At 42.6% G+C, this 25,315-nt stretch overlaps 1 protein-coding gene across 1 annotated transcript in view; it reads left to right on the plus strand.

Moving 5' to 3' along the window:
- Positions 1-24,970, plus strand: part of LOC104163340 (brain-specific angiogenesis inhibitor 1-like) — a gene marked incomplete at its 5' end in the record, with an annotated part of 68,566 nt that extends 43,596 nt beyond the window's left edge. Inside the window, 7 exons of the mRNA XM_009702323.1 lie at positions 1,581-1,752; positions 2,783-2,878; positions 5,465-5,504; positions 9,121-9,800; positions 10,768-10,803; positions 12,276-12,380; positions 24,766-24,970. Coding sequence (XP_009700625.1) covers positions 1,581-1,752; positions 2,783-2,878; positions 5,465-5,504; positions 9,121-9,800; positions 10,768-10,803; positions 12,276-12,380; positions 24,766-24,963 — 1,327 coding nt within the window. The remainder of the gene's footprint in view (positions 1-1,580; positions 1,753-2,782; positions 2,879-5,464; positions 5,505-9,120; positions 9,801-10,767; positions 10,804-12,275; positions 12,381-24,765) is intronic.
- Positions 24,971-25,315: the final 345 nt, after the last annotated feature.

Here is a 25,315-nt window from a genome sequence, read left to right on the forward strand (position 1 = left end):
AAAAAATATGTTCCATTTACCTGATCCCTCAGGTAAATTACATTGCTTAATAATACCGCTAAGGAACACATCCAAGTCTGGATAGGTTGTAGAAATATTTGCAATCAGAGATTCATCATGATTACAAAAATAACCCGTCACTTCAGTATGTGATCATTACAGAAGAACTGATGTAACAATCCTTGAAAAACTGTTAACTGAAGCCAGGGCGTTACATCCTGATGTCCATACCTCTGTCCAAGCTCCAGCTTTGTTCAGGTAAAACTCTCACTGAGGTCTGTGAGAGCGGTACCTGGATAACCAGCAAGTAAACATTATTAAAAACTTGATCATATATCAGAAAGTGCTCAGCAAATCCCATGTAAGTACTGTAAAACATGTGTCATGATATCTGTCCTGTAATTTATTGTGTTGCCTGTATTTGTTTGTTAGTATATAGGTTGAGGTTTTGTACACAGAAAAATCTTGAAGCTCACTTGTTATTCAGCCTGTGCATAGGTCTACTCTTATTTGTTAGATAAAAGCCCACAGAAAAGTTCTCCTGATACTCTTGGTGCACCAGTGCTGCCAAATATATAGGATGACTGACAGCTTAAAATCTCCCTAGTAAGATGTTAAAATTGTTTGGGACTCTCTTTGGAGAGAGAGCTGAATGACTAAATAGTCCATGGGAACAAAGCTGCTTTCCCATTTCTAGAACCATCATTCACAGATAAAGTGGAGGTTCATGGGGCAGTGCTTGCTTTAGAGAAAACTGTTTTGTCCAGTTTTCTGTCATGTGAATTAAGAAGTGGCTTGAATCTTCAGTTATTTTAACCCAGAATGTCCACCCAAAAATAAACTTATTTACAATAATTGCTAAATATAAAAACAAGTGTAATTTTTTTCAAAGCGTTCAACTGGGGAGATCACACAAGAACGCAGAAAAATTTCACAGAAAAAATTGTATCAGGTATCAGTTCTCCTGATCCTCATTGACATAGCGTTGTAGGGACCATCAGCTGTATCATAAGGGAGCAACAGCAAAATATCAGTCTCCACATCAACTCTATGCTTGTCCATTTTAGTCACTTGAAACTGTGACGCGTGTCCCCAGTGTTGGTGTCTTCCATGTGCTGTGGAAGTCCAAGTGTCTGTAACCCAAGTACCGACGGCCATCGTGACAAACCAGTCTCTGCTGCAACTGTTCCCCTTCTCCTTGGCAATGTACAGTGACTGTATTTTGTCTCCCCTCCTTGGGAAATGCCATCGTTGTGGACTAGTGACATAGAGTGGGAAGGGCATGAAAGGGGGAGTGAGGTATCTGCATCCTTCCTCCCCACCTCAAGTTTTATGCATGACTGCACCATTGAAAAGTAGTCCCTCCTGTAGAAATGTGTGTCACCTGTTTTGGTAGCGTGAGTGTGCAAAGCATCTTCCTGCTTCCCTGTGACAGGGGCTCAGAAGACATCTGGCACAAATATACGTTTGCTGAAGAAGTCTTCTGAAGCCCCATGGGATCAGGAGGCTCAGTTATCATCTCACATGGAAGTGGCTGAGGCTGAAGTGGAGCTGAATTTTCTTTTTCTCTCCCTTGACAGGGCATCCCTTTGGAGCTCCTGCGTGGTCCTACCTCTCCTGGCTCTCACTTGGATGTCTGCAGTTCTGGCAATCACAGATCGGCGGTCAGCACTCTTCCAGATCCTTTTTGCCGTCTTTGACTCATTGGAGGGTTTTGTCATCGTTATGGTCCATTGCATCCTAAGGCGGGAGGTGAGATGAATGAGTCATTCTTCTTTATATAACCAACATACTTGCCATAGAAACCATCTGAAAAATGTCCAGTCAGCCTGGTAGCTTCTCTAATCCTATGAACTTTTGCCTTTGTGTAGACAGTGACCACAAAAATGACCATGACAGTATCAGTCAGAGGGACAAGGGATGAATGAATGCTTGTCATGCTGAGTGTGCCGCAGAGTGGAATTTGGGGGACAGTCTTAGATTAGCTAACATCTCAGGCTTTGCTTGTTTAACATCAAAATTAATATTTCCAGAATGCTTACACCCCACCTCTAAAAATGGAATGTTAAGAAAAACAATTTGTTTGTTTGATTTCAAGAGGGGCAACTTGCACCGAGATTTACAGAATGATTTTATGTTGGCATTAGTGCCTAGATATTCGAACTAGAAAGTAAACCTAGCAATAATCAAGCAAGGAAATTGAGTAAATTCTCTCCAGCCTTCCTGTGGAGATTTAAAATGGTAAATTATATCAGGGAAGAAAAGGACAAATCTTTTATGTTTCTTTTATTCTTTTCATCCTACTGAGTGGATAGACTATTAATAACAGAGACAGGAAGAAGGTTTTTTTTCAATATTCATTTTGTCTTCTTACAGCGCCTTTAAATTAAGTAAAACAGATTAATTTCTTATGTCAGGCCAATGAAATCAATGGAATTACACCACTGACTTGGCTAAGACTCCTTCCAGTAATTGTATTATGAATATGGGCCTGCATTTAACTCCCATTGCAGTCACTGGCATTTTTTCCCATTGATTTTCAGTAAGTTTTGGATTTTTATTCTTGACTATATAAATCAAGCAACTAGAGATGACCAACATAGTAAAACCTTTGAGTTGCTCTGTTACTATGTGAGCGATGCAACATATAAACCATCTGAAGTGAATACCTGAATGCTACTAAAGTAGGATCCATGTTCTTTGGCTCTACCAGGGACTTTTCTTTAATATGGTTTGGTATTCCTGTCTGACTTTGACTTTTGCAAATCCATTTGTTCTGCAGGTCCAGGATGCTGTGAAGTGCCGAGTAGTAGATCGTCAAGAAGAGGGCAATGGAGACTCAGGGGGGTCATTTCAGAACGGACACGCTCAGCTAATGGTAGGGAAAACTACCACCTAGACTATTATTAAGAGACCTATGGGCATGTTTAACAAAGGGCTCTGTGCATCGTAGATTTTGCAATCATCATTCTTTTTTCCTTTAAATCTGCACTTGAACAAACATAGCACTTCGCATAGGCTCTTTTGACACAAATCTGGTTTCTTTTCATTGTGGTATTCAGGGGCTCAAACTTACACACCAGGTTTTGCAGACATCTTGGTGCGATTCTTTCTTTCCCAGAAAATACAAAGCCAAAATATACCTCCCAGGTCTTTCATCCCCATCACACTGCCTTGTCCTAGCTGGAGCTAGGAGGCAGTAGTTTAATACTGGTTTAATCACAGTGTGTTGGGTCATTATTATAAAGATGCTGACTGGAAGGGATTTGTTTCTCTCAAAAGCACACTTATTTACATTGCTTCACTGAGAATATAGTTTAAGCACTGTAAACCTTGCTCCTGTTGTGTAAATCCTTTACAAACAGTCAAGATAAGGCTGTAGAAGAATAAGCTATGGGGAATAGTCTTGCATCTGCTTCAATGTTATGATGTAGATGATATAAGAGGCATTGGATTTCTGAGACTAGGGTAAGGACATCAGGACAATCACAAGATTTGAATGAATTCCAAAAACGTCTAGCTAATATTAGACCTGTGTCATAACCCAATTTTTTTTTGAGTCACTCCTGTGCTAAGCCAAGTAGCTTGTGCTTGTGTACAACGTCTCATTTCAAACAGTACAATCTTTAAGGCAAGACATCAGGAGATACATAATTCTACCACACCTCATTGGTGTTTGTTTAAAAACTAGTGCCTTATTTCTAATTTAAATGTGTAATCTTCTAATTTTCAGACAGGTTCTTGCTATGCTTATTTATGTGTAATTAGAAAGCCCCTTGTGTACCTAGTACTTTCGCTCCTTCAATAACAGAAACCGTAATCATACCCAGTCTCAGTCTTCCTTTCAGTAAGTTAACACACTGAGATTTTTTACTCTCCCTCTGTAAGACATTTGCCTTCAAATTGTTTATATAACCCTTTTCCATATGCCCTTCAGACTCCTACCATCCTTTAAAAATGTGGATACTATATTTGTTACTCTATTGTCACCATATTCTGAAGTTTCAGATTTTTGTCTCTTTGTATAACTCCCTGTTTTCATTCATGATCAACCACCTTGCAAAATTCTGTGTCAGCTACAAGTTTTTCAGCAATGAGATTACATTTACTTCTACACTGTTGATGGATGTGTAGAGAAGTAGAGAGCTTACAATCAGTTTCTTCACATTAAGGCACAAAAAGCTCCAGAATCTAGACATGAATGATGACTCCTCACTGATATTTTTAGAAGGGTATAATGTTATTTTATAGTGACTGAGTTGTAAAATAACCAAAGAAATCAAAAGCTTTGCAGGATGGCATTTTTGCCGTTACCTTTTCCAGTAATCTCCAAATCTGCCCAACAAATGAAAAGAAGCTTAGCTGAGTAGAACTGTTTTCCACAAAATCTTGTTGACTGGTATTAAATATAAACCTATCTTTTATTTATTTATCAGTAGAACTAGTACAGGCTGTTCAGTTACATTTTTCTGGAACTCCTATCATGAAAATGAAATTATATTTTTCTGTGTAATCCCACTTGTCCATTTAAATGTTAGTTCAGTCTTATTTCTCTTCTATTCTTTTCAGATTTATGTGATATCCCAAATAATTTACTAAAAAATTAACATCAAGAAGGTTGATATAATTCCTCAACCAGCTCTTCAACAACTCTTGGATCTCAACCTGCTAATATTGAAGTGTTTATCCCAGGGGGATAGGGATTCTTTTTTTTCACACTCTTCTTAGTATTCAACTGGAATGCATTTAATCACATTAATACAATTATATTAAGTGTCTGCTTTCTGAAATGACACTACAAATAGTCAGTGAACTCTTCTACCTTTTGCTAGTCTGCGGCCTTTCCATTACTCCATGGAAACTCATGGCCCACTGTGACTCAGCGTATCCAGTTCTTTGAAACGTTATCTGCTAAAAGCTTTAGAAAAAGGATTAACTCATACTGCAAGAAGAAAGGAGTTTCATTTGGCTGTACTGACTGCTTGAAAAAGTTATTCAGCATTTGTGCCTGCAGGGACCATTGATTTTATATGCTAAGAATTTCAGAAGCAGAGACTTGTTTCCACTTCATGTGACTTGGTGATAGATCACAAGAAAGCCCAGTAGGTATGGAGCATTCTCAGCAGCATCCCTAGATCTTTTTAATGAGTGGAGGAGAATCCACTTAGACTAAGTGTGGAATAATAAATCCAAGGCAGATCAGGCCAGGAACTTGTCCCCTGGTTTTTAGGAATACGCATAAACATGTTACAGGGAAATATTTTAATCTGGCAGCCCAGGAATTACTGCATGGATGAACAGATGAATCCAGCTGAAAAGCAGTGTTACAGCTTTACCACTGCCTGAAGTTCAAAAGCCACAGGTTATCTCTGTCTCTGTAAAGTGGGTTTTTACATTTTCCAAATGCCTTTCTTTCCCCCACCACCTCCTTTTGACCACGTCCTCTGCGTTCTCTGTCTTTCAGACCGATTTTGAAAAGGACATGGATATGGCTTGTAGATCAGGTGAGCACATCACAGGTGAGAATCAACAAGTGACCTGGTTTGGGGATTGAACTAGGCCATTTTTTTTTCCTTTCTGTTTTATTTGTGTGTGTCTTGGTGCCTTGCATGTACTTGTGTGGGCTGCCCTAACTCTCAACCCTGGCCCAAAGAAAGCAACACCCCTAATTCTCCCATACGCTTTCTTTATCCTATTTCCCCGTAGCTCTCTTGGCCTTTTAACTAAGATTAAGCCTTGCCCCCCAAGGTGTTATTTCTTACCTATGGCCCATGTAACACAGTGGCAGAGAAGAGTATCAAGGAAGAAGAGATTGGATCCATCTCTTCCTACTGTGATCCTTCTTTGCTTTAGCAACCCCTGCCCAAGGGGGTCACACCAGTCACACCAACCTCAGACAGCTCTGTGCTTGGGAGAGGTGTCTTTGAGAAGGTCTGGAATCTGGAGAGCCTTCCCACCACTCCACCTGGCTGCGTGCACACTTCTAGTGCAGTTGTAAGCTGCCTGTACGTATGGAGGTGGGTCAAGTCTCTCGTCCTTTGCCTGCACCTTTCTGCTGTGTGTTCAAACAACACACATTCATTTTGATCCTGAAGATCTGCATGAGTTGAGAGTCCTTTTCCCCAATAACTTCCTTTTCTCTCATTCTCCTGGAGGTGTCTGTGCTGTCTGGATTCTCCTTTGCTACCTGTTTGTCTCTGCAGGTTTTGTCCTCTCCTGGTCCTGGCATGCCTCAACATTTGGCTGGGATTTTTTTTCTTACCCTTTGTAGATATTTAGGCTTTCATTTAGCCTCCCAGATTTTTTCCCCCTCTCCCAAGCAAGAGAAATACCAGCTTGCTTGGCACTTGCATATAATTCATATCTTCCAAACCAGGATCTACCCTAGCCAAGGACAGTACATACTATGTGTTCAGTTACCGTCATGGGAAATCTTCTCTCTCTCTCTTTGTTATTCGCTCTTTATTTCCTTGGTTCCTTGGTTCCTTCCTTCTTTCCGTCCTTCTCTTTCTCTCCCTTTTTTATTTCTTTCTGTTTCTCTCCTCTCTCTTCCTATACCCATCTACCTGTCCCTTTCATTTATCTTTTTCTTTATCTAATCTATCATTTATTTATCTGCTTCTAATGTATTTATCTATAATTCATCTCTTTCTCTCTATCTTGCAATCACTTATTTTCTCTGTCCTCAGCTGTCTGTCTTGCTGTACTTGTTATTTATGTATTTCTATCTCTATCAACATTTATCTCTGTCACTGTGTTTCTGTGTCTTGTCTGTCACTGTCACTATCATTTATCTATCTAATATCTATCTATATCTTATTTATCTCTTCCTGTCCTTCTCTCTGCCTAACTCCCTCTCCCTATGCTTATCATGGTCACAGTATATTTATCTCACTTATCCCTGTGATATCTTATTTCATGGTCTCTTTCTGTCCATTTATCTCTTTTCAGGGTCTGTACATTTTTTTTCTTTCTGTTTCTCTGTCTTACACTCTCTAATCTAATTTCTAGCTGTCTCCCTCTTCTCATTTGTCTTCCTCCTTCCTTTTTGACACCGAAGATCTCAGTTCCAAAGAATCATGTGCAAAAAAGGTGCATGTGAGACCACATCTGACTTGAACACATGCTCAACAAACATGCATCCAGGCTGGGTGTTGGCACACACAACCAGCTACACAGCCAGCAGCCCACCTTGTGCTGGAAACCAAGGCAGACCCTGGACTTTTGCAATAAGGGAGCCTTTCTGGATCTGCTACCAAGTTCCTTGCTCCCAAATAGAGCATCCCAGAGGAAAGGAAGGAGCTGATTGGTTTCACATGATTTCAGGGCAGAAGACCCTGAATCAGCAGTTTGCTAACAACCTAGACATCCCTTCCTTTGCCAGTGTACAGCTACACAATTTTTTCGTTGATGTCTGCCTGAAGAGACATTCCTCCTCTGATAAAGTGCTGTTAGGCTGTTGCCTGATACTGCTCATAACCTCCTCACTTAGATTCACTGGTAGGATTGGGTCCATGGCTCAGTGTTGAAAGCTCACTCCTCTCCATGCTTGGAGATAGCCAAGTGCAGACCTCTCCAAACCTACTTTCTGCAGCTGTCGTGAGCATGGAGAAGAGCCTGAATCAATAAACCTCACTGACACTCCCAAGTGAAGGGTTTGACTTCAGTAACATCTTCACACAGTGTATGCTATGAATACACTATAACGCTGATTTATCCTAACATGTCCTCTAGCAATGTCAAGATGACCACGGCTGCCGTAGTTGTACCAAATGTGTTTAGCTTTAAAAGCTTTTTAAAAGTTCTTTTATTCTACTTAGTATCTTTGTCATCCTGCCTTGCCTGCTCTGTAGTCTTTGAGGAGAGTTTTGCTCTTCCATTATCCATCACTCCCAGTATGGGTTGGTAGAAAAATTAGTGTGTCCTCAGTCCCATGGGATGCCTATGTCATGTCCTACTTCTGTCCCAGGTGGAGCAGCTGAATAGTACCAGGTTACCCCAAAGATCCTTGTCTCTGGTCCATTGAGAAAAAAATAGGTAAAAGGACCTTTTTTTTTTTCCCCCTCTCCTTCTGAGGTGAGTGAAAGGGGAACATGCATTTGTTTCTCCTTTTCTGTTCTGAAATACTGGGTAAGTAGCCTTCAGTCCCACACCACTTCGTCCCTCCCCCACAGTCTGTGATTTCCATCCCCTGGAGACATCAAGGCTGATGTCATTATCTTCCTAAGGTCTTTGTTGCAGCCTAAAATCAACTAAGCAATAGGTTCTTATGCCTAGTAAAGGAGCAGATGTTTTGTTGTGGACAGTGTTGTGTGGGAGTGAATGTCTGTGTGTCCTTTATATACCTCCTAATTGGCATGTTCACCTCGTCCTCAGTTTAAGGTTTCCCTCACCTATTAAGAAGTATTCATGGCACCCCTTTCTTTCCTCAAGGGAAATTGAAAAACACTAAATAATTAGCTCTCACAAAGGCTTGCCATGATTACTAGAAGGTAAGCTTTTTGAAGAGCAGTTAGAAATTTATGACAAAATGTGGTGTATTTTAAAATACCAAGTTATTGACACTGAAAATGTTCGAAGGAAAAGAGCAAGCTGAAGCAGTTCATGATTTAAAAAAAAAAATTAAAAATTTTACATTTGAAATCAGTGATAATGCTGCATTTCAGCTGTTTTCTGAATGAAAATAATTTTTGGTGTGAAAGCAACCTCTTATTTTAAAGAATTCTACTCCTCCGTAGTCCAGTAATATATATATTACGTAGATATACATATACCACATGTACTAAATAATATATACGTATATATTTGCTTTTCAAGATATTGTTATCAATATGTCAATATGTATTGGCCTAGTTGGGAGTTTTGGCTATGGCTGTGTTGGAAAATTCGCATCACAGAGAACTCTCTCAAAATGAGAAACTTTTTTTCCTCCCTAGCTTTAGCTTTGCGTTCAGCATCCTAGATTAAAAAAAAAAAATAGTACAAAACACTGTTCTGCCACCATAGCCTCTTTCTGAGAAGCCCAAGGGAACATGCTAGCATGGTGTGGCTGTGGTAGGTGTATTGATGTGTTAATAAAAACCTAGGTGAGGTGCTAAGGATGCTTACCTGTCTCCCTAGTGCTGAATAAAGACATCACCACCTGCAGGACCTCAACCATCACAGGAACACTGAAGCGTCCATCACTGCCGGATGAAGAGAAATTGAAACTCAATCACCAGAAAGGGTCATCCAACTTTAACAGTCTTCCAGCCAATGTCTCCAAGATGCATCTTCAGGGCTCACCACACTACCTGGGGGCCATCAACTTGAATGAGTTCAGCAATCACACTCTCACTCTGAAGAAGGACAAGAACCAGCCACCTAAGTCCATCTACATCTGTGATGGGGACATCTTCAAGAAGTTGGACTCAGAACTCTCTCGGGCTCAAGAGCAAACACTGGACACTAGCTACGTCATTCTGCCTACCAACACGTCTACCTTACGGGCCAAACCACCCAAAGACGAGAGCAAATACAGCATCAATATTGACCAGATGCCCCAGACACGGCTCATCCACCTCAGTATGGCAACTGACCCAGGCTTTGTTGTCAAGAGTCCTCCACGGGAGCCTGTAACCATGACATGCAATGAGGTTCAGGGTTCCCCCATGATACAACAACAGCAGCATCTGGCTCCACAAAATATCTCCAATGAGTCACAGATTCCCAACAGCCTGTGTGACACCGGTGACTCAGGGAACTCGGGTGTGGTGTCCAAGAGTGAGACCGTCTCCACCCTCTCCATGAGCTCCTTGGAGGTGAGCATGTGAATTTATTGTTCTCAGCTCAGAACGGTGCCCTGCCCTCAACGTTGGCCACACCAGGTGTTTCAAGAGAACCACCTTAGGCCAAATGCAGCCCACCGTGCACTGCCAGTGTTGTATTATCATGAAGATCACTGGCACGTGATACCATTTTTTAATGTAACGTTTAAAATCTCTCACGACTTCCACAGATGTATTCCATTGCTGGATGAACTGTCTTTAGCCCTATAGGCAATGCAAAGTCCAAAAAAAAATGTTAATTTGTCAAAGACTGTTCTTTTTAATACGAGGCACATGGCTTGTATCACCTATTCTCCTTCCGTCCTCTGCCTCTGTTTCCCATTTTGATGACTTCAATCATGATACAGATTACAAAACTCTAGTGATTGCAGGTGTAAAACGTCCCTAAGGCATGCCTCATGACGCTCTTAGCATCAGAAGGATGTCAGGGGTTTTGCATAAGTGCAGCCTTCTCCTTCTGACCTGTGATAAAACATTACATATATTAGCAGTTCTCCTAGACCTTAGATCTTACACTGAGATCTGTCCTAGGGCACCTGGCCCTTTTTCTTGCCTATTGTCAGAGAGCAGGTCTTGGACATTGCTGTCCAAACTTCAGTCTCAGCTGACTGGTGCTCAGAAGATCCAGTTGGCTGATTTACTGCTCTCTCTCTGCTTCCCATTCTGTGAACAACCTGCAAGCTCGTAATTAGGACAGAGCTTGAATTGTCCTAAGTCCCATGCTCAGCCCTTCTCAAGGCTCAGTGTTTTTTGGTACAAATCCCTCTAAACGGCTTCCACTTTCCACCCTGAAGAGCCAGAGAAACATGTTAAAGGTGTAGGAAGAAGGAAAAGAAGGACTCTCCCTGTTTTATCCACTGTGTGGTTGAGTTTGTGCCCACTCGCCTGCATCAATTGCATTACTAACCTTCACCCATCTCTCTTTCTTTTGAATACCCAGAGGCGGAAATCCCGGTACGCAGAGCTAGATTTTGAGGTAAGTACATCCCTTTCTGAATGTGCTTTTCTAGGGACAGGATGTGAAAAAGAAATGCTGCTTTCTTTTCTTTCTGGCACCTTCGCAGGAGTGCTACCTTTACCAAAGATCTTCCTCAAGGGTTTAAAAATGGTGGGTTGAAAGAGTTGTGCTGGATGCCTAGTAAGACTTACCCTGTGCAGCTAAACAAATGAGTGATTTATATTGGTACATGCTTAATTTATGGAGCAGTAGCTTCTGTGCAAACATTTGTAAAACAAGATCCTACATCAGCTTGCCCAAGGCCTGTAACTTCTCCTCTGTGAGCAAAATGCTTACAGAGAGCAGAGGGAGCGGTAGGTGACTGCATCATGTTCCTGTTTCGGAAGCAGACATACATTCGGTTGGTGGCTTAAAATGCCTTGCCTTTTGTGCCCAAGATCTGTTGCTTAAACAGAAAGGAAGCTAATATGTTCCCACTGTCACAACCCGTCATCAGCTCTGGTCTTTCACACCTATTAATGAACCTCACAGAATCCGCCTGGGTGGAAAAAGTCTATACTGTACGTAGTGAAATGTCTGTCGTCACACCTGAGGCACAGAGTGGAAAGCTTTGAAAGAGCCAGTCCTCCACAGAGGGTCCGTGGGGCTACTGAGAGCTAGTGCAGCTATCCTGAGTCCAATCACAGCATCTTTCTCGGCAGAGCTATCCTTTCCCTTCAAAGCTGCTAACTTATTCCAAAACAGTCATGTTAAGGGCTGACGAGGAGTTGCCTTAATTCTAGAATCACTTCACGTTGTGAGTTTGGTCTGAAATTAAGGCATGATGGGTACATCTAAGCTGACGGTTCAAGCTGGTCCTAAACTATTTGAGCCACCTTCTCCAATTATATAGCACTTGGCAGAGCACAAGAAAGCCATATTCAATGTGCTCTTACATGCGAAGGGAACTCGTTAAAGAAATTGATCCTGCCTCTTCTTATGGGCAATAGAAGGTCACAGTGAAACACAGAAAGGCCAAAATACAAAGAAAAGGAAATTGTGGAATAGTTTCTGATGGAACTTCTTGTACCCAAATTCTACTTGTTTAGGTAAGCTCTGAACACATTTGCTAAGGAGACACACAGAACAGAGTGGGCATGGGGTCAGGTATCAGTTAAAGAAGGTCAGCAAACCTTCCTAGGTCTAGCTAGTAGGCAATTGCCAGTCAGGCACAAATTCTGCAGCATAAACAGTTGGCAATTGCAGGTTTAGGGTAACCATAAGGTCAAAAATTATGCTTTTCCACTTTCTCCCACCATCTCATCCTGAAAATAAAGGCAGTGCTATACTGGGTCCTCAGTGAATTTTGAAGGTAGTTTAGGCATGCCAGATTGCATCTGCAGGGAGACAGACTTAGATTTTAACAATATATGTAACTTTGGGGGGAAGACGTATTCTTTCTGTACAGCTGAATAGGGTTTGCTGACCTGTGGCCCTTGTGTTTGCTTTAGAAAATCATGCACACAAGAAAACGTCACCAAGACATGTTCCAAGACCTGAACAGAAAACTCCAGCATGCAGAGAAGGAGAAGGAGTCTCCAACAACGGACAGCAAGGTTAGTCAGACACTTCCAGAACCATCATCTCCTAGAGCCCTCTAGTGCCAGCAGAGGCATGGGAAGAAGCAGGAAAGTTTAGCAGCTCTCAATGAATACTTTACCTTGATTTTCTATCCATGCGTGTTGCAACAAGCACATGTGCACCACAAAGGACACAAAAAGTCACAAAAGTTCCACTAGCTTATCTACAGAGTGGTCAGTAGCCTCGAAGGAGAATATCTGTCTTCATGTCTGTTCATGGTGAATAGAGTCTATGTAGTCTTCTTTGTGTTTGTTCCCCGTGTCTGTGTCTGTTCGTTGTGTTCCCTTTCAGGTCATCTCCGAGTGCCCCACACATCCACTCATAGGTAGGAACTGGAAGCTAGAACAGCCTTGAGGAAATCTAGATGGAAAGGGCGGAAGGTGGAGTCAGCAGGAATCATCTACCCCACCTGCAGGGGTTGAGTTGGAGGCCAAGGTAGCAGTAATGGCCATAGCTATTTAGGAAAGCCACAGCAATGTGATTTCATCTGTGATGACAGCAGCACTTCTTGGGGACTGCATGCTAATTAAATGTGTCATAAGGGTATTTATGGCAGCTGATCACCACATGCATGGCTTTCCTCAACACGAGCAAACTTCCAGGGCAAGAATAGTCCTTGAGGAAGGCAGGCTGAGGTAAGGACCTTGCAGCCTTTCAGAGGGACAGAGATTTGGTACTAGAAACAGATATCAGGAGCCTGTGTAGTAAGTGATGTGGATAACATAAATAAAGAAGGGCAGGCTGATGGCACCTCCTCCATGTCTCAGTCCATTAGGCCTGCTGGGCATGAGCCGAAAGGTTGCAAGGAAGTATATCTGCTCCAGCAGAAAGGAAAAGCAAGTGGCAGAGCCAGACTGGCAGTAAGAATGAAATTTGGGTTGTGCCTGTATTCAGGAGAGGGGCAAAGTGGGCTATTTATAACATTCTTGGTCATTTGCAAGCGAAGTCAGATCCAGGATGCAGTGTTACCTGCAGCATGGCCAAGGCAGCACTAGTGGGGCTTATTTTGATGGGACTCCCTTAGAGGCAAGACCAGAGCTCAAAGGATGATTGAACAAGAGGTTTAGTTCGATTCTTTACGGAAGCAGAGTGCTACAGAGCCTTTAGTCTGCATTACTGTGCTGAGCTCTGGAGATGAGGTCCCAGCAGATCCTACTTTTACTGTGTGTGGCAAGGTGTCGTTATGGGCTTTCCAGTGTTACAGAACGAGAGGAACAGCGAATCTTGCAGGCAGGTTCAGATCAAAGAAGCCTGATGGCCCAGAATCCCAATGCGTTTCACTGAATGTCATCTCTCTGCTTTTTTTCTATTGTTTATGTATGACACAGCTCTAAAATCAAAAATGTTTAAATACCATGTAAAAGCTAATCTGTGGTGTGTTTGCAGGAGGGTTTTATAGGCTGAGATGTTTTGAGCATTTCAGAGATGCATCTATGTAGAATTAAAGTTGCCAGTGTCAGCATCAAAGAGCTTTGAACTGCTGGAAAGAAGCTGTGAAGTTGGCCTTTGCATATTGACTGAATGTTTTTCAGGTTGTAATTTTCCGTTGGATGTAACCCTAGAGGAGGAGCTTGTGAAGATCAGTATTGGCAAGTCAGTAGTGGGTATTGGTTTAATAACATCCAAAGCAGTACAAATTAAAATAAATAGCTTTCTTCACCCCTTTTTCTACCATTTGTTGCTGAGGACTCCACTGGAAATCGTGCCCCATCTTCAGCTTGCCCTAAGAAGGCAAACTACAGATACCAGGGACTGAAGTAACAATAAAAGAAATTTTTCTTTTTTATGTATGTTTAGGTTATAAAACGATGGAGTATTTCTTCTGGTGGAAGTGATAAAACTAACGTTAGCGTAAGTCTGGCTTTCATTTTGCATTGAAGAGCATTGTGGACCTGTCCCAAACCCTTCCATGGTGTATGAATCCAAACACATTCTTTCACCAGTAGGAAACTCCTTGCCTTGTGGGCATGAACAAGGTCATAAGGATCCTGGAATATCCTTGAATCCTTTCACACCTAGCATCATAGAGCAGAAGGGATGTTTACTGGGACTAGTCCATCTGCCTGCATTGCTGTATCTTTGATTTCCCTTTTAAATAAGCAACCACAAAGTCAAGCTACCAAGTCTTTCTCCAGCCCTGGCAGTTTCCTAGCCCCTCCTGGCAGCATGTCCCATTGTCCTTAGTCCTTTCCAAGATATGATGCTTTTCCTAATCTTCTTACACTCCCTCTCTCCTCCTCCAGAGGAGACTTGAACTAAATGTCTGCACAGGACAGACCTCCTTTGGGAATTCCTAGGAAATATGCTGGCCCTTTTTAGGGATTGCTTTGGGGTTTGGTTTTGATGTAAATGCTAGTTCTTTCTGTACTTCAGCACACTGACCAAAACTGATTACCCTATCATATTAAATACATACATAGTTCCTCTCAGATGAACTACTACGTTGTCAGATTTGAAGGAAGCACCAACAGAAGAATGAGAGGAAGAAACAACTCTTCTGTCTCTTTAGGAAGAGGGGTTGAAAATTCAACCACCACATTTATTTACTGTTGAGAATTTCTCCAGCTTTAGTAGTAAAGCATGATTTTTAAAGGGGCTTCAGCAAAGACCTGAAGGCTTGTACTAGCACATATATTCCTCCTCTCTAAGTATCCTGACACATATAAACTTTGGATAAGTATTACCACAGTGTACATTTGAAAGATAAAGAAGACCGCTCGTTGCCCACTGTCCCATAGTAGTTACTGGCAGAGCTGGACTCCTGCATGTTTGAGCTGTTCCGCTTTCCTCCTTCACAAGGTCCGTTTCTGCAAGGCATTACTTAGGTGAGAACGACCTATCAAAGGCAGCCTTGACAAGTACCTCTGGGTTTGTCTGTCATCCTGCAGACGTGGAGACAGGTTTGGGGATGAATTCTGCTTTCCCCTCACCCAGCAGCCAAAGGGTCCTTCCCTGGGACCTCTCTTCTCCCTTGCACTGGAGGGCACAGAGTGGAAGCATGCGTGTGATGCACGGCAATGTGTAACACTGCTGCTAGCCATCGCACATCAGTCTTCAAGTCAGAACAGTCATAGCAGAGATCTGGAGCCTAATCCACAACGTGCTGAGATTAGGGTGTCCCTACTGCTGACCTGTCATCAACTTACTAATGAGCAGTGTTACCAGCATGTACATCAGAGAACGGCAATTAAGAGAACCTGAATACTGCCTGGGATGCCAACCAAGTCTGAATCTTGACCATATTCAATGCATTCCCAGGAATCACTATGGCACTGGGGTTTGCTGCAGTTATTCTGCTACAAACCAAAGCACACTGCTAATGCTAAACTAACTCAAGCCTCAGAGTACCATAATACAGATTTCTCCTTCATTGGGCAACAAACTTGGATTTTTCCATGTTTTTTTTTAAGTTTATTACATGACATATATACCATGTGACATGGACTTTCTTATATATATACCTCAACTATAAAATGGTCCCATTGGAAGCATGCTCAGATATTCCTGATTAAAATCACATTGTCCAGCAGGATCCATGTTCAAAGCAAACAGGAGCACACATCCACTCGCATTCAAGCCTAGGCCACCTCACCACTGCAGCAGGGTAAAGGGGTCTCGCTCATTTGTAGCTTTATGAACTCATCAGGGATGTAGTCAGTATTATCGAAAGCTAAATTTTCAGTGCTAGGGAATTAAGATATTAGCAGACTGACATACAGTAAAATCTGATGACTGCAAATTGAAAAGTCAGTTTTTTAATGCACTGATATATCTCTGTATGACCTTACCATGGGCTATGGTAAATTTTCTCTCTCCTGCAGTCTTCAATTTCAACTGAGGCAAGGAAGATGGAGACGACTTTTGAAAAATTCTTGAAAAATCAGCTGTTACTCAAAAGGAAGTTACAGGTTGTAGGCAAGACTCCTTTGCTCTTGTTATGCTGGAATTTGGGACAGATTATCTCTGTCCACCTGAAGGGACTTTGAATCTAAAAAGAGTATCTCAGGAACAGCTGGGTTTACTTTGCTTATCCTCCTCCCAAATGACTTGCAGCCAGCCTGTGGGTGGAGGTTGCACACTGTTGCCCTTCCATTTTATCCCAGACCAAACTGGAAGCTGGTGTAGACCCTGAGCAGAAAACTGAATGAGCTGTGTTTGTTGAATATTTATCCCCTAGACAGCTTATTTGCAGCCAGGAAGCATGAAAGAAACTGAAAGCTTGGAGACAATCACAGCAGGATTTGCATCAAAAAACCTAGCCATCCATAGCACGCATCCTAAGCGATTAAAATTCAAAACTCTCTTGGTGTCTGGGATCCACCAAGCCTTCGTTTTTAAGGTTACAATAAACAGTGAGCAGCTTACACCTGGATTGTAGATATCTCTTCACAGCAGCTTTAAGGCACATTTTGCTGCCCAAATGGATGAATATTGAAATGTTAGGTTGGTACTGACTCAGACAGCAGAGTTCTTCCTTCCTAATCACTCCCATCACTTTGAGTTGTTCTTTGCCTACACGGTTACTAAAAAAAAAAAAAATCCCATTGTTGGAAACCTTGCTGCAAGTTTGTTTCTCCACTTAAAAGTCTGCCCTTTGCCTGGCAGACTGTAGGCTCCAACGTGCCATTTTTTTCCCTGTTTCCTCCTAAACACACACACTTCCCAAGGTCTAAATTATTGCAACTGAGAGTTCTTCACATTAAAGCAGGGTAGTGGCTATTTTCAAGCTACTTTGTACCACATGGGAAATATTTTCCTGTGCAGATCTGTATTGTCAGGGCAAAGCATCTCCGACAGTGCTCCTCACTGTGAGTTAATTGCTAAAGAAATTCCAGTGCTTTGGCTGGGTATCAGTAGGGGTTCACATGCTCTGCAAGAGCATGGTACGAAAGTGGAAGTTTTGCAGCCTTTAAAGGAAGTGTGGGCTTTGTTTCTTCTACGCTTAGCGCCAGGTTTGAAAGCAATGAAAGTGACACTCCTGCCTTCCCCCTCTGCAGGTGTCCTTTGATCCAGCTCCATTAGAGAAGTTTGAATCACATACGTATTCCTCTCTTCTTGCCAGCATCTGGCTTTTGCATTCATTTTAAACAGCAGCTCTTTACTTCTGCCGAGGTCAGCGAAAGCCACGCTGAAGAGAACTCTGCAAATTTGTCCGATTTGGTCATTCTTGCTTATTAGCTACTTGCTACGTTCAGCTCTCTGCAGCTCAAAAGGCTTTTGCTTTGACCGGAGCCCTGTCCTGGAGCTCACATACGGGATTTGGACTCAGTCTGTAAGTCAGCTCTCAAACCCAGTCCCATCTCTCTGTTGGTCATGAAAAAGCACCTGCTCCAAAAACAGTGGAAAAAGATACAAATTTTTTTCTGCCTTTCTATGACTTTTTCATATTTCCTTCTAGACAGTGTTTGTCTTGATTACTCACTTTCTCTTCCCAGGTTGAAATTTTTCTTAGTTTTTGTCTTTGGACACCTGGAGGATATACCCATTCCACCGGCACCTGCTTTAGCATCTAACAAAGTAGTGAGAAAAAAGGAATATTAATCAATATTGCAGCTCATTCCTAGTTAGGGCTGTGAATCTCCCTGGCATGCTCTGCTGAATGACAGAATTAATTCCCTTGCTTGCTGACTACCTGTACTCTTGCTGGCTGACTGGTGAACCGGCAGCCCTGCTCCTAGGTGGGAAAATTTGACTCCTGTCCATGGGAACCTCTGTGCATGGGCTGAGGCAGGGGGTGGAGGAGCTGAGATGGTTGTGTCAAACTCAGGCTTGTTCCTCACTGAGGAATTAGAAAATTAGGAGGCTGTGCTCCTGCTGCTGTCAACTATGCGTCCCTCTGCAAGGGAAGCTCTACTTACGAGTAGGGTGTCTTCTCGATGCCACATGTTTAATCCTTTCTGTACTTCTTAAAGGTTTTAGTAACTGGCAAATTTTAAAAGACCAATTAGAGTAACTTTTATAGGGAGGAATGCTACATAAAGTATAATAATTACTGCAATAAATTGTGTTATGAAAATGACACCAAACCTTAATTCATTCAGCCATAAACCATCTGTCAGCTACCGGCTGTCTCAATATACCATCAATCAGAAGTTCACCTCCTCCTGTAGATCATCTGATACCTTGTGTCCCAAGTATCAGGCATCACTTACTCTGTATTGCTCAGAGAAACATCTTATGCCTTACATCCTCTGTACCAACAGTTAGTTCCCACCATGCCCTTTGAAGCTGTCCAGCTATCACCTGCTCCAAAACCATGCAGTGGCTACCAACAGACTGAAGCTCCTGGTTATTTAGACTGTTTAAAATAGAATTCTATAAAGAATCGTGCTTTGGGTGCTCTTGGTCCCCTCCTGGAGTCCCTAGATGCCCCTATGAGGCATGAGGCAGCCTTGAATGATTTCAGCATTTTGGGGAACACCCAGTCCTCCATATCTACCAAATGGAGCGGACTCTTCAGTAGACCATAAGCATTGTCCGAAAAAGGATGGTACGTTAACCAGCTGGATAAATGACAAGAATAGCCTCTTCCTCGTGCTGGTGGGACAACAGACTTTCTCTGCAACCTTCAGGCAAGGGACTGTTTATGATTCCATGCAAATTGCTCCTGAGGGTCTGTGAAAGACCTCCTTGATTCAGTGCCTGTTCACCTTCAGCAGTGCATGGCCTCACTAGACTTTGGCACTGCAACCCCTACAGGTTAGACCATCTGAACTTCAGAAAATGCAGAAGCAGAAGACTTACTTTTACAACCCAGCAAATGCTGGATATTTCAAGTTTCCTAACTGATTTCCATCAATGCAAGCCAGAACCACAAATTATTTCTTTTTTTTAAAAATGAAACTGAACAAAGTCAGCCACTTTCTTTTATTTTTATTTTCTTCTAAATGAAAAAAAAAAGTATCATCTTTGTGGTTCAGTAGCATAAAATGAACTGCAGCTACTTGTTTCAAACAAAGGAAGGAAAATTTATCATTCTGTAAAAAAACAAGACACCTTTCCCATTTTCTAATCACTTTTCATCGACATTGATCCAAAGATGGATTAGACAGCATGAGCCACATTTATCTTTCAGATTCCCTGCTATACGCTCTGAATAACTTCATTCTGGTCCTAAAGTCATCAATGTCATGGGGAGAGACCATTTGGGTCATGAAATATCCTTCAAGCTGACACTAGAGGCAATGAAAACAGCATGGGAGTAGCTGATTCTAGGGGAGTTATACCAGAGTGCTCTGTAGAAAGCACTGAATTCCTCTTCAGGTTATTCAGGATAACTATAAAAGTTGAGTATTAAAAAAAAAACACCAACAACAAAACCAAACAAATAAACAAATCCACAAAACAAACACAAGGAGATGCAGCTTAGCAGCTTGCACATTTCATCATTTTTGGCTGAAGTGCGAAACAAAAGCTGTGTCTTATAGCAGCCAGTCAGTCTCCCATGCCGTAGTTACGCGATGCACTGATGCTGCTCCTAAGCAAAAGAGTTGCACTAGAATCCAGGTCCTCTGGATGAAGCCAGCCTGGACCCTTGAAGGCAGCAAAAAGCCAACACGCAGAAAAGGCCGTGGTAGGGAAGTGCCTCACTCCACCACCATCACCTTTCCATAGCCACCATGAGTCCAGCAGAGGTGACTCATTGCAGTCTGACAGGACTACTTTAGGAGAGGGCTGTGTGGATTATCTCAATGCACTTTGTGTCTGTCTTTGTTAGGGATTTGGGGGGGGATATTTGTTGGCACAGCATCTTAAATGCCTTTTGTCCCAAATCCTCTCCCTCTGCCTTAAGACGTGCAGCCAAAACGAAAGCCACAGCTGAATGAACAAGACCCTGAATGCCACCAGGGTGATGAAGACCTCCAGTTTGCCCTGCGTAGCAGGTTTTACCCCAGCCTTGGGTCTGAGCACTCCCTTCCTTCCCACCCTTCTGACAGAGCAGTCTGCTCCGCCGTCCTGGCACCAGGCAGGAACCGATAAACATTTCCCCCCTCCCTGATGGCCAGAAGCTCATGGGCTGTGTCAGGACAGAGTAATGGCTCTGTCTCTGTGAGTTACTGGCCGGGCAGCCTCCGCTGCTTTCAGCTCCTGTCTTGGGCCATTCCTGGCTGTTTCCGAGGCGCCAGGCCCTGGGCCAGCACCGGCGCCTTTTACAGCCGGATTACACAACCTCTCTCCAGGTTTTTTCTTCTTTTCTGTGCATAGCTAGGTTTTCTCTCCTGTCTGCAAGGATTGTTAAGACCCCACAGTGGGGCTGAAGAAAAATGCCAGAGTTGAAGCATGGGCCCAGTGGCTGTTTCTATATGCTGTTTAAGTGGCCAAGACCCGATAAAAACTTTTTCCATATGGAGGGAGAGAAAAAGGGAACTGTTCCCAGGAACCTGCTACCAATTCCCAGGGTACCTCTTGCCAAGAGGAGAAGATTTTCTTTTGTCTCCCAGCATCCTTGCCAGAGCTTAGCCTGGCTGATTGCGTTTAACCTGCTCAGAGATCCGACTGGGCATTGAGTCGTTCTGTACTCATGCTCAGATCACAGCCGTGCCCACAACTCTGTGGTGGACAGCCGGTGCATCACATCCCTGAGATAACGCCTCCACTCACAGCATCACTAGAGAAGTCTAGTTCTTTTCTGAGAAGTAGGATACTAAAAGCGAGCCTCCCCTCTCCCTTTGCTAACCTCCTGAGGCTCATTGTCATCTTCTAACGGTAAGCAGACATCTTTGAAGTCACTAAGCCCACCACAGTCATAACTAGATCACTATAATCACACTGATAAGCTAGATAGAAACAACGGGATGGGGTCAGACCCAAGGCCAGTCTGGCCTGACCTCCTCTCCATGGCAGAATAAAAAGCAACTTGGTAAAATTAAAGAGCAGGGCAAACATGTGGTAGTGCATCTTGCAAAAGATCCCCAGACTTCAGTAATTTGTGCTCAGAGACCCCCTGACGCAGAACGGTGTCACTTTACTTCATAGTGCTGAATGAGTGTTGCTTTTATGAGTGTTTTCGCGTCGTTTTTATAACTTTGGAAGTTTTCAGCATCAACAGAGAGCTGTGGAGAGGTGGTCTGCAATTTGGGCACTGTGTGCAGGACCAGCTCCTGGGGTTCACTCTAGGCCAGGCACTGCTTGGTGCCTCGTCATGCTCTGTCGTTCTGGTGCTGGAAGAGATGATCCCTACCATCAGTATTCATTTCTACCATCAACAAGCCACTAAGAGTTTCATAGATCTCTCTCGCAACAATCCATAATCTCTTTTCAAGACTGAAAAGTTGTAGTCTATGTAATATTTCCTCCTACAGAACATGCTCCATAACTTTGTTCATGGCTGTAAACTGGCCGCCCTTATCACTTCCCCTATATCCTACTATCAGGAAGCCCACGGAGTGCACGTAATATTCAAGATGCAGGTGCAGAGTGGAGTTATGCACTGGCATAGTGATGTTTTCTTTTTCATTCTCTCTTGCTTTCTTAATTTATTCATTCTTAATAATTCACAACATTTAATGTCTGGTTCTTATCGCCATTGAATAATCATTGTAAACTTTAGGTCTTGTTCCCGTGACAGGTCTGATCAGAGGCCATTGATGTAGATGTGAACTCATAATTTTTTTATTTTTTTTTTCCCCCAATTTCTGTTCCCTACATGGATTTGCAGCTTCTCTCGTGCAGTAGCTCAAAAGCAACCCATGACAAAAACGGCTCTGAGGTTTGCTGATCACGTTCAGTGTACATGATCAGATCTGGGTGCATCCTCACAGCATGAAGGAGAGGCTGAAGGTCAGGAGTGTGGCAGACGGAGGGACTGTTAGAACAGACATTGGTTGTGAATAGAACCTGATGCTGAAGGTGGCTGTAAATAATGTCATCAAAGAAGGGTTTTCATTTGAGGGAAAAGATGGAATTATTTATGAACTTCATGCATATGATCATTTGTGCTGCTCTCTGTTAAATAATACAGCTGTGGACATTGGTAACTTTGAAAACTTATGACATTACAGCAATTGTGGGAGAAAACAGAATGTTTTTCATTGAAAAAAGCTGTTCTGACCAAGATTTTCCCTTCACCTTTTGGGAAACTCTTAGCTTCATTTCATTTTTTTCTCTATATGTGCTTTTATCTTTCCGTGTAACTTCTTGCTGCATGTTTTCATGGCAGACTAATGGTCTGCAAAAACACTCTGGATAGGAGTTTCACTTCAGGAAGTCTCAAACTTGTCTCATTAGGGCACATACAGAGATCAAAAGGTTTCAGTTTTTAGTTACAGTGGTTCTTAAATAAGTTCCAAAATAGATAATGGAATAAGTCAACAATTTTATCACCTTTTCTGCCATATTAGTATTAATCACCATTGTGTTACATCACGGAATAAAGTAAGAATAACACCAACAGCATAAGAAAAGCTCTGTCATAGACTTTAATGAAAACCTCAACTGCAGATTTCAAGAACTGTTTTGCATTACTCTGAACAATACTTTTGCAAAACTTGATTTTTAAAAAAACAATTCTCTTTCAAAGGGCTTCAAAAATGTTCTTTTTCTCTCTTTGAATTAAAACAGAGATAATTGCAGAATGTTTTCACTTCACATTGAGAAGGGCAGGTTTACTTGGTTCGTCCGTTTGTCACTCTCTAGCCACCAAATGACCTCACGCAGAGTCTTCTCCCTGTGAGCAGCTGCAGGGATGTAGAAGCGCCTTCAAACATACCTTATTTTTATATTAAGGGTGAAAGTTTGGAAAAGCAAAAGTCGTGGCTTTGGTAATGTGATGAAAGCTGTGCCTGTAGGGATAATGCTACAGCGCCTTTCCTATTGGTGTTGCAGGATAGAGGTGGGATAAACAACAAACTTACAAAAGTCTCTTAGGAAAGGACAAAATCAGAAGCTAAGGCAGGTGGATCAGCGTGTAGCGAATGGATATTTAGGTTTCCTATGGGGCTACAACAACGTCTGCAGCATCCTGGAGTACAATCATGACACTGCAGTCTATGTGTGGCTGCATCTCCCCTCAGTCAATACATCTTGGTGACAGCATCGAGCTGTGATATAGAATCATAGAATCATAGAATCTTTATGGTTGGAAGACACCTCAAAGATCATCAAGTCCAACCATATACCTGATGCCACCATGCCTGCTAAACCCACTAAACCATGTCTCGAAGCGCCACATCTAAACGTTTTTTGAACACCTCCAGGGATGGTGACTCCACCACCTCCCTGGGGAGCCCATTCCGATGCTTAACGGCTCTAACAATGAAGAAGTTCTTTCTAATGTCCAGCCTGAACCTCCCCTGATATAACTTGAGATAGTTTCCTCTTGTCCTAAAATAGTATGTCCTGGGCTGCATGTCACCTGCATGTCTGCCTCCTCCCCTTCTCCCCAGACGTCTCTCCTCGTTGTCATCCTCCATGCAGCTGCCTTTCCTCCCACCCTTTCCGCTAGCTGCCACTTTCTTTTTGGCAGGTGGCTCAAAAGGGCTCTGTGCTCCTGTCACATGCAGGGAAGCCTTTTCTCTCCCAGGGCTGGGGTGTTTTGTGGGGATAATTAGCTGTGCAAACATCACGCTTGTTGAGGGGGAGAAGCATAGCGGAACAATTCATTTAAAATCTTTGCATGAACTCCTCTTCATATATGCACTAAAGAATACACCCGTTTTACAGAACGTCAGCTCTCCCCAGAGTCTTGCTTTGGTGTGTATTGGCAGAAACACTGAAAGATATTCTTTAGGTTGACATCCATCGTAGGATGCTGGTGGGAGACTGGGCTAACAGCGGTTGATAAAGCCTTGAAGGCTTGGTGTGGAGTTGATGGAAATGCTTTCAGTTTCAGAACTGACTATCCAGCCCCTCAAACAGCATGGGTTCGCTGCCAAAATAGTTAGCATGTTTTGCTGCAATTAAATAGCCTATAAATAGCTGTGCTACATAAGGACTGTATTTGCATCTATATAAAATGCAGTTGGTGTATGTTCAGAAAGACCTCATTGTAATCTGGATTTCTATGTGAGGATTTTCTGTAGAAATAGAAAAAGATCTTAAATTCTCAAAAACGTGTTCAGTTTTTCAGTGGAAATGCAAGTGGCAAAAACCTCCAATGAAAGATGAAATATCTCTAGGTATTAGGTGATAGAGATAGCAGAGGGGGAAAAAAGGTTTATATTTTCCTCCTGAAAATAAATAGTTACATAGACCAAGTGCAATTTTTATTGAAACCCCACTTTATTTTGGATCAGGAGTTTCACAAAAATATTTGCCTTTGGTATAAGAAAAGGAGGTGAAAAAATGGTATTTGTTGCATGGTTACTAACCTCTCTTTCTTTCTTTCTCTCTCTCCTTTCTTACACTTGCCTCCTCTTGCAGCAAGAAAAACAGCAGACACCAAACAAGAGACCCTGGGAAGGAATCAGGAAAGTCCAGTCCCCGCCATCATGGGTTAAAAAGGACATCGAACCTGTGGCACAATCTCCCCTAGAACTAAAAACTGTTGAGTGGGAGAAAACAGGAGCCACCATCCCCCTGGTGGGACAAGACATTATTGACCTTCAGACAGAGGTCTGAGTGGAAAGGGAAGAAAGGGACTTTTTTTTTCCAGAAAACAAACAAGACAAACAAAACAAAACCACGTTTTAAAGGAATGATTAAATTAAATCGGAACCGAGCGAGAGAAGTGTTTGGTTTCTTTTGAAACCTTTGGTAAGATGGTGTAACTTTTGTATTGTTCTCAGCAGAGAGGGGGTATATTACTTTATAGAGTATAGTAGCTGTAGGTTCAGGACAACACGAGCTTTCCCAGGTAGGACTGGAGAAGAGGTGGACCTGGAAGAGAGCAAGGAGGAGACGGGGTGGGGAGGGGCTGCAGGGGACAAGCCCTGCTGAGATGCTTTCAGGCTGCTGCCGCACACCAGGAACC

Source organism: Cariama cristata, unplaced genomic scaffold (genome assembly GCF_000690535.1).
Source record: "Cariama cristata isolate BGI_N322 unplaced genomic scaffold, ASM69053v1 scaffold1066, whole genome shotgun sequence".
NCBI lineage: Eukaryota > Metazoa > Chordata > Aves > Cariamiformes > Cariamidae > Cariama > Cariama cristata.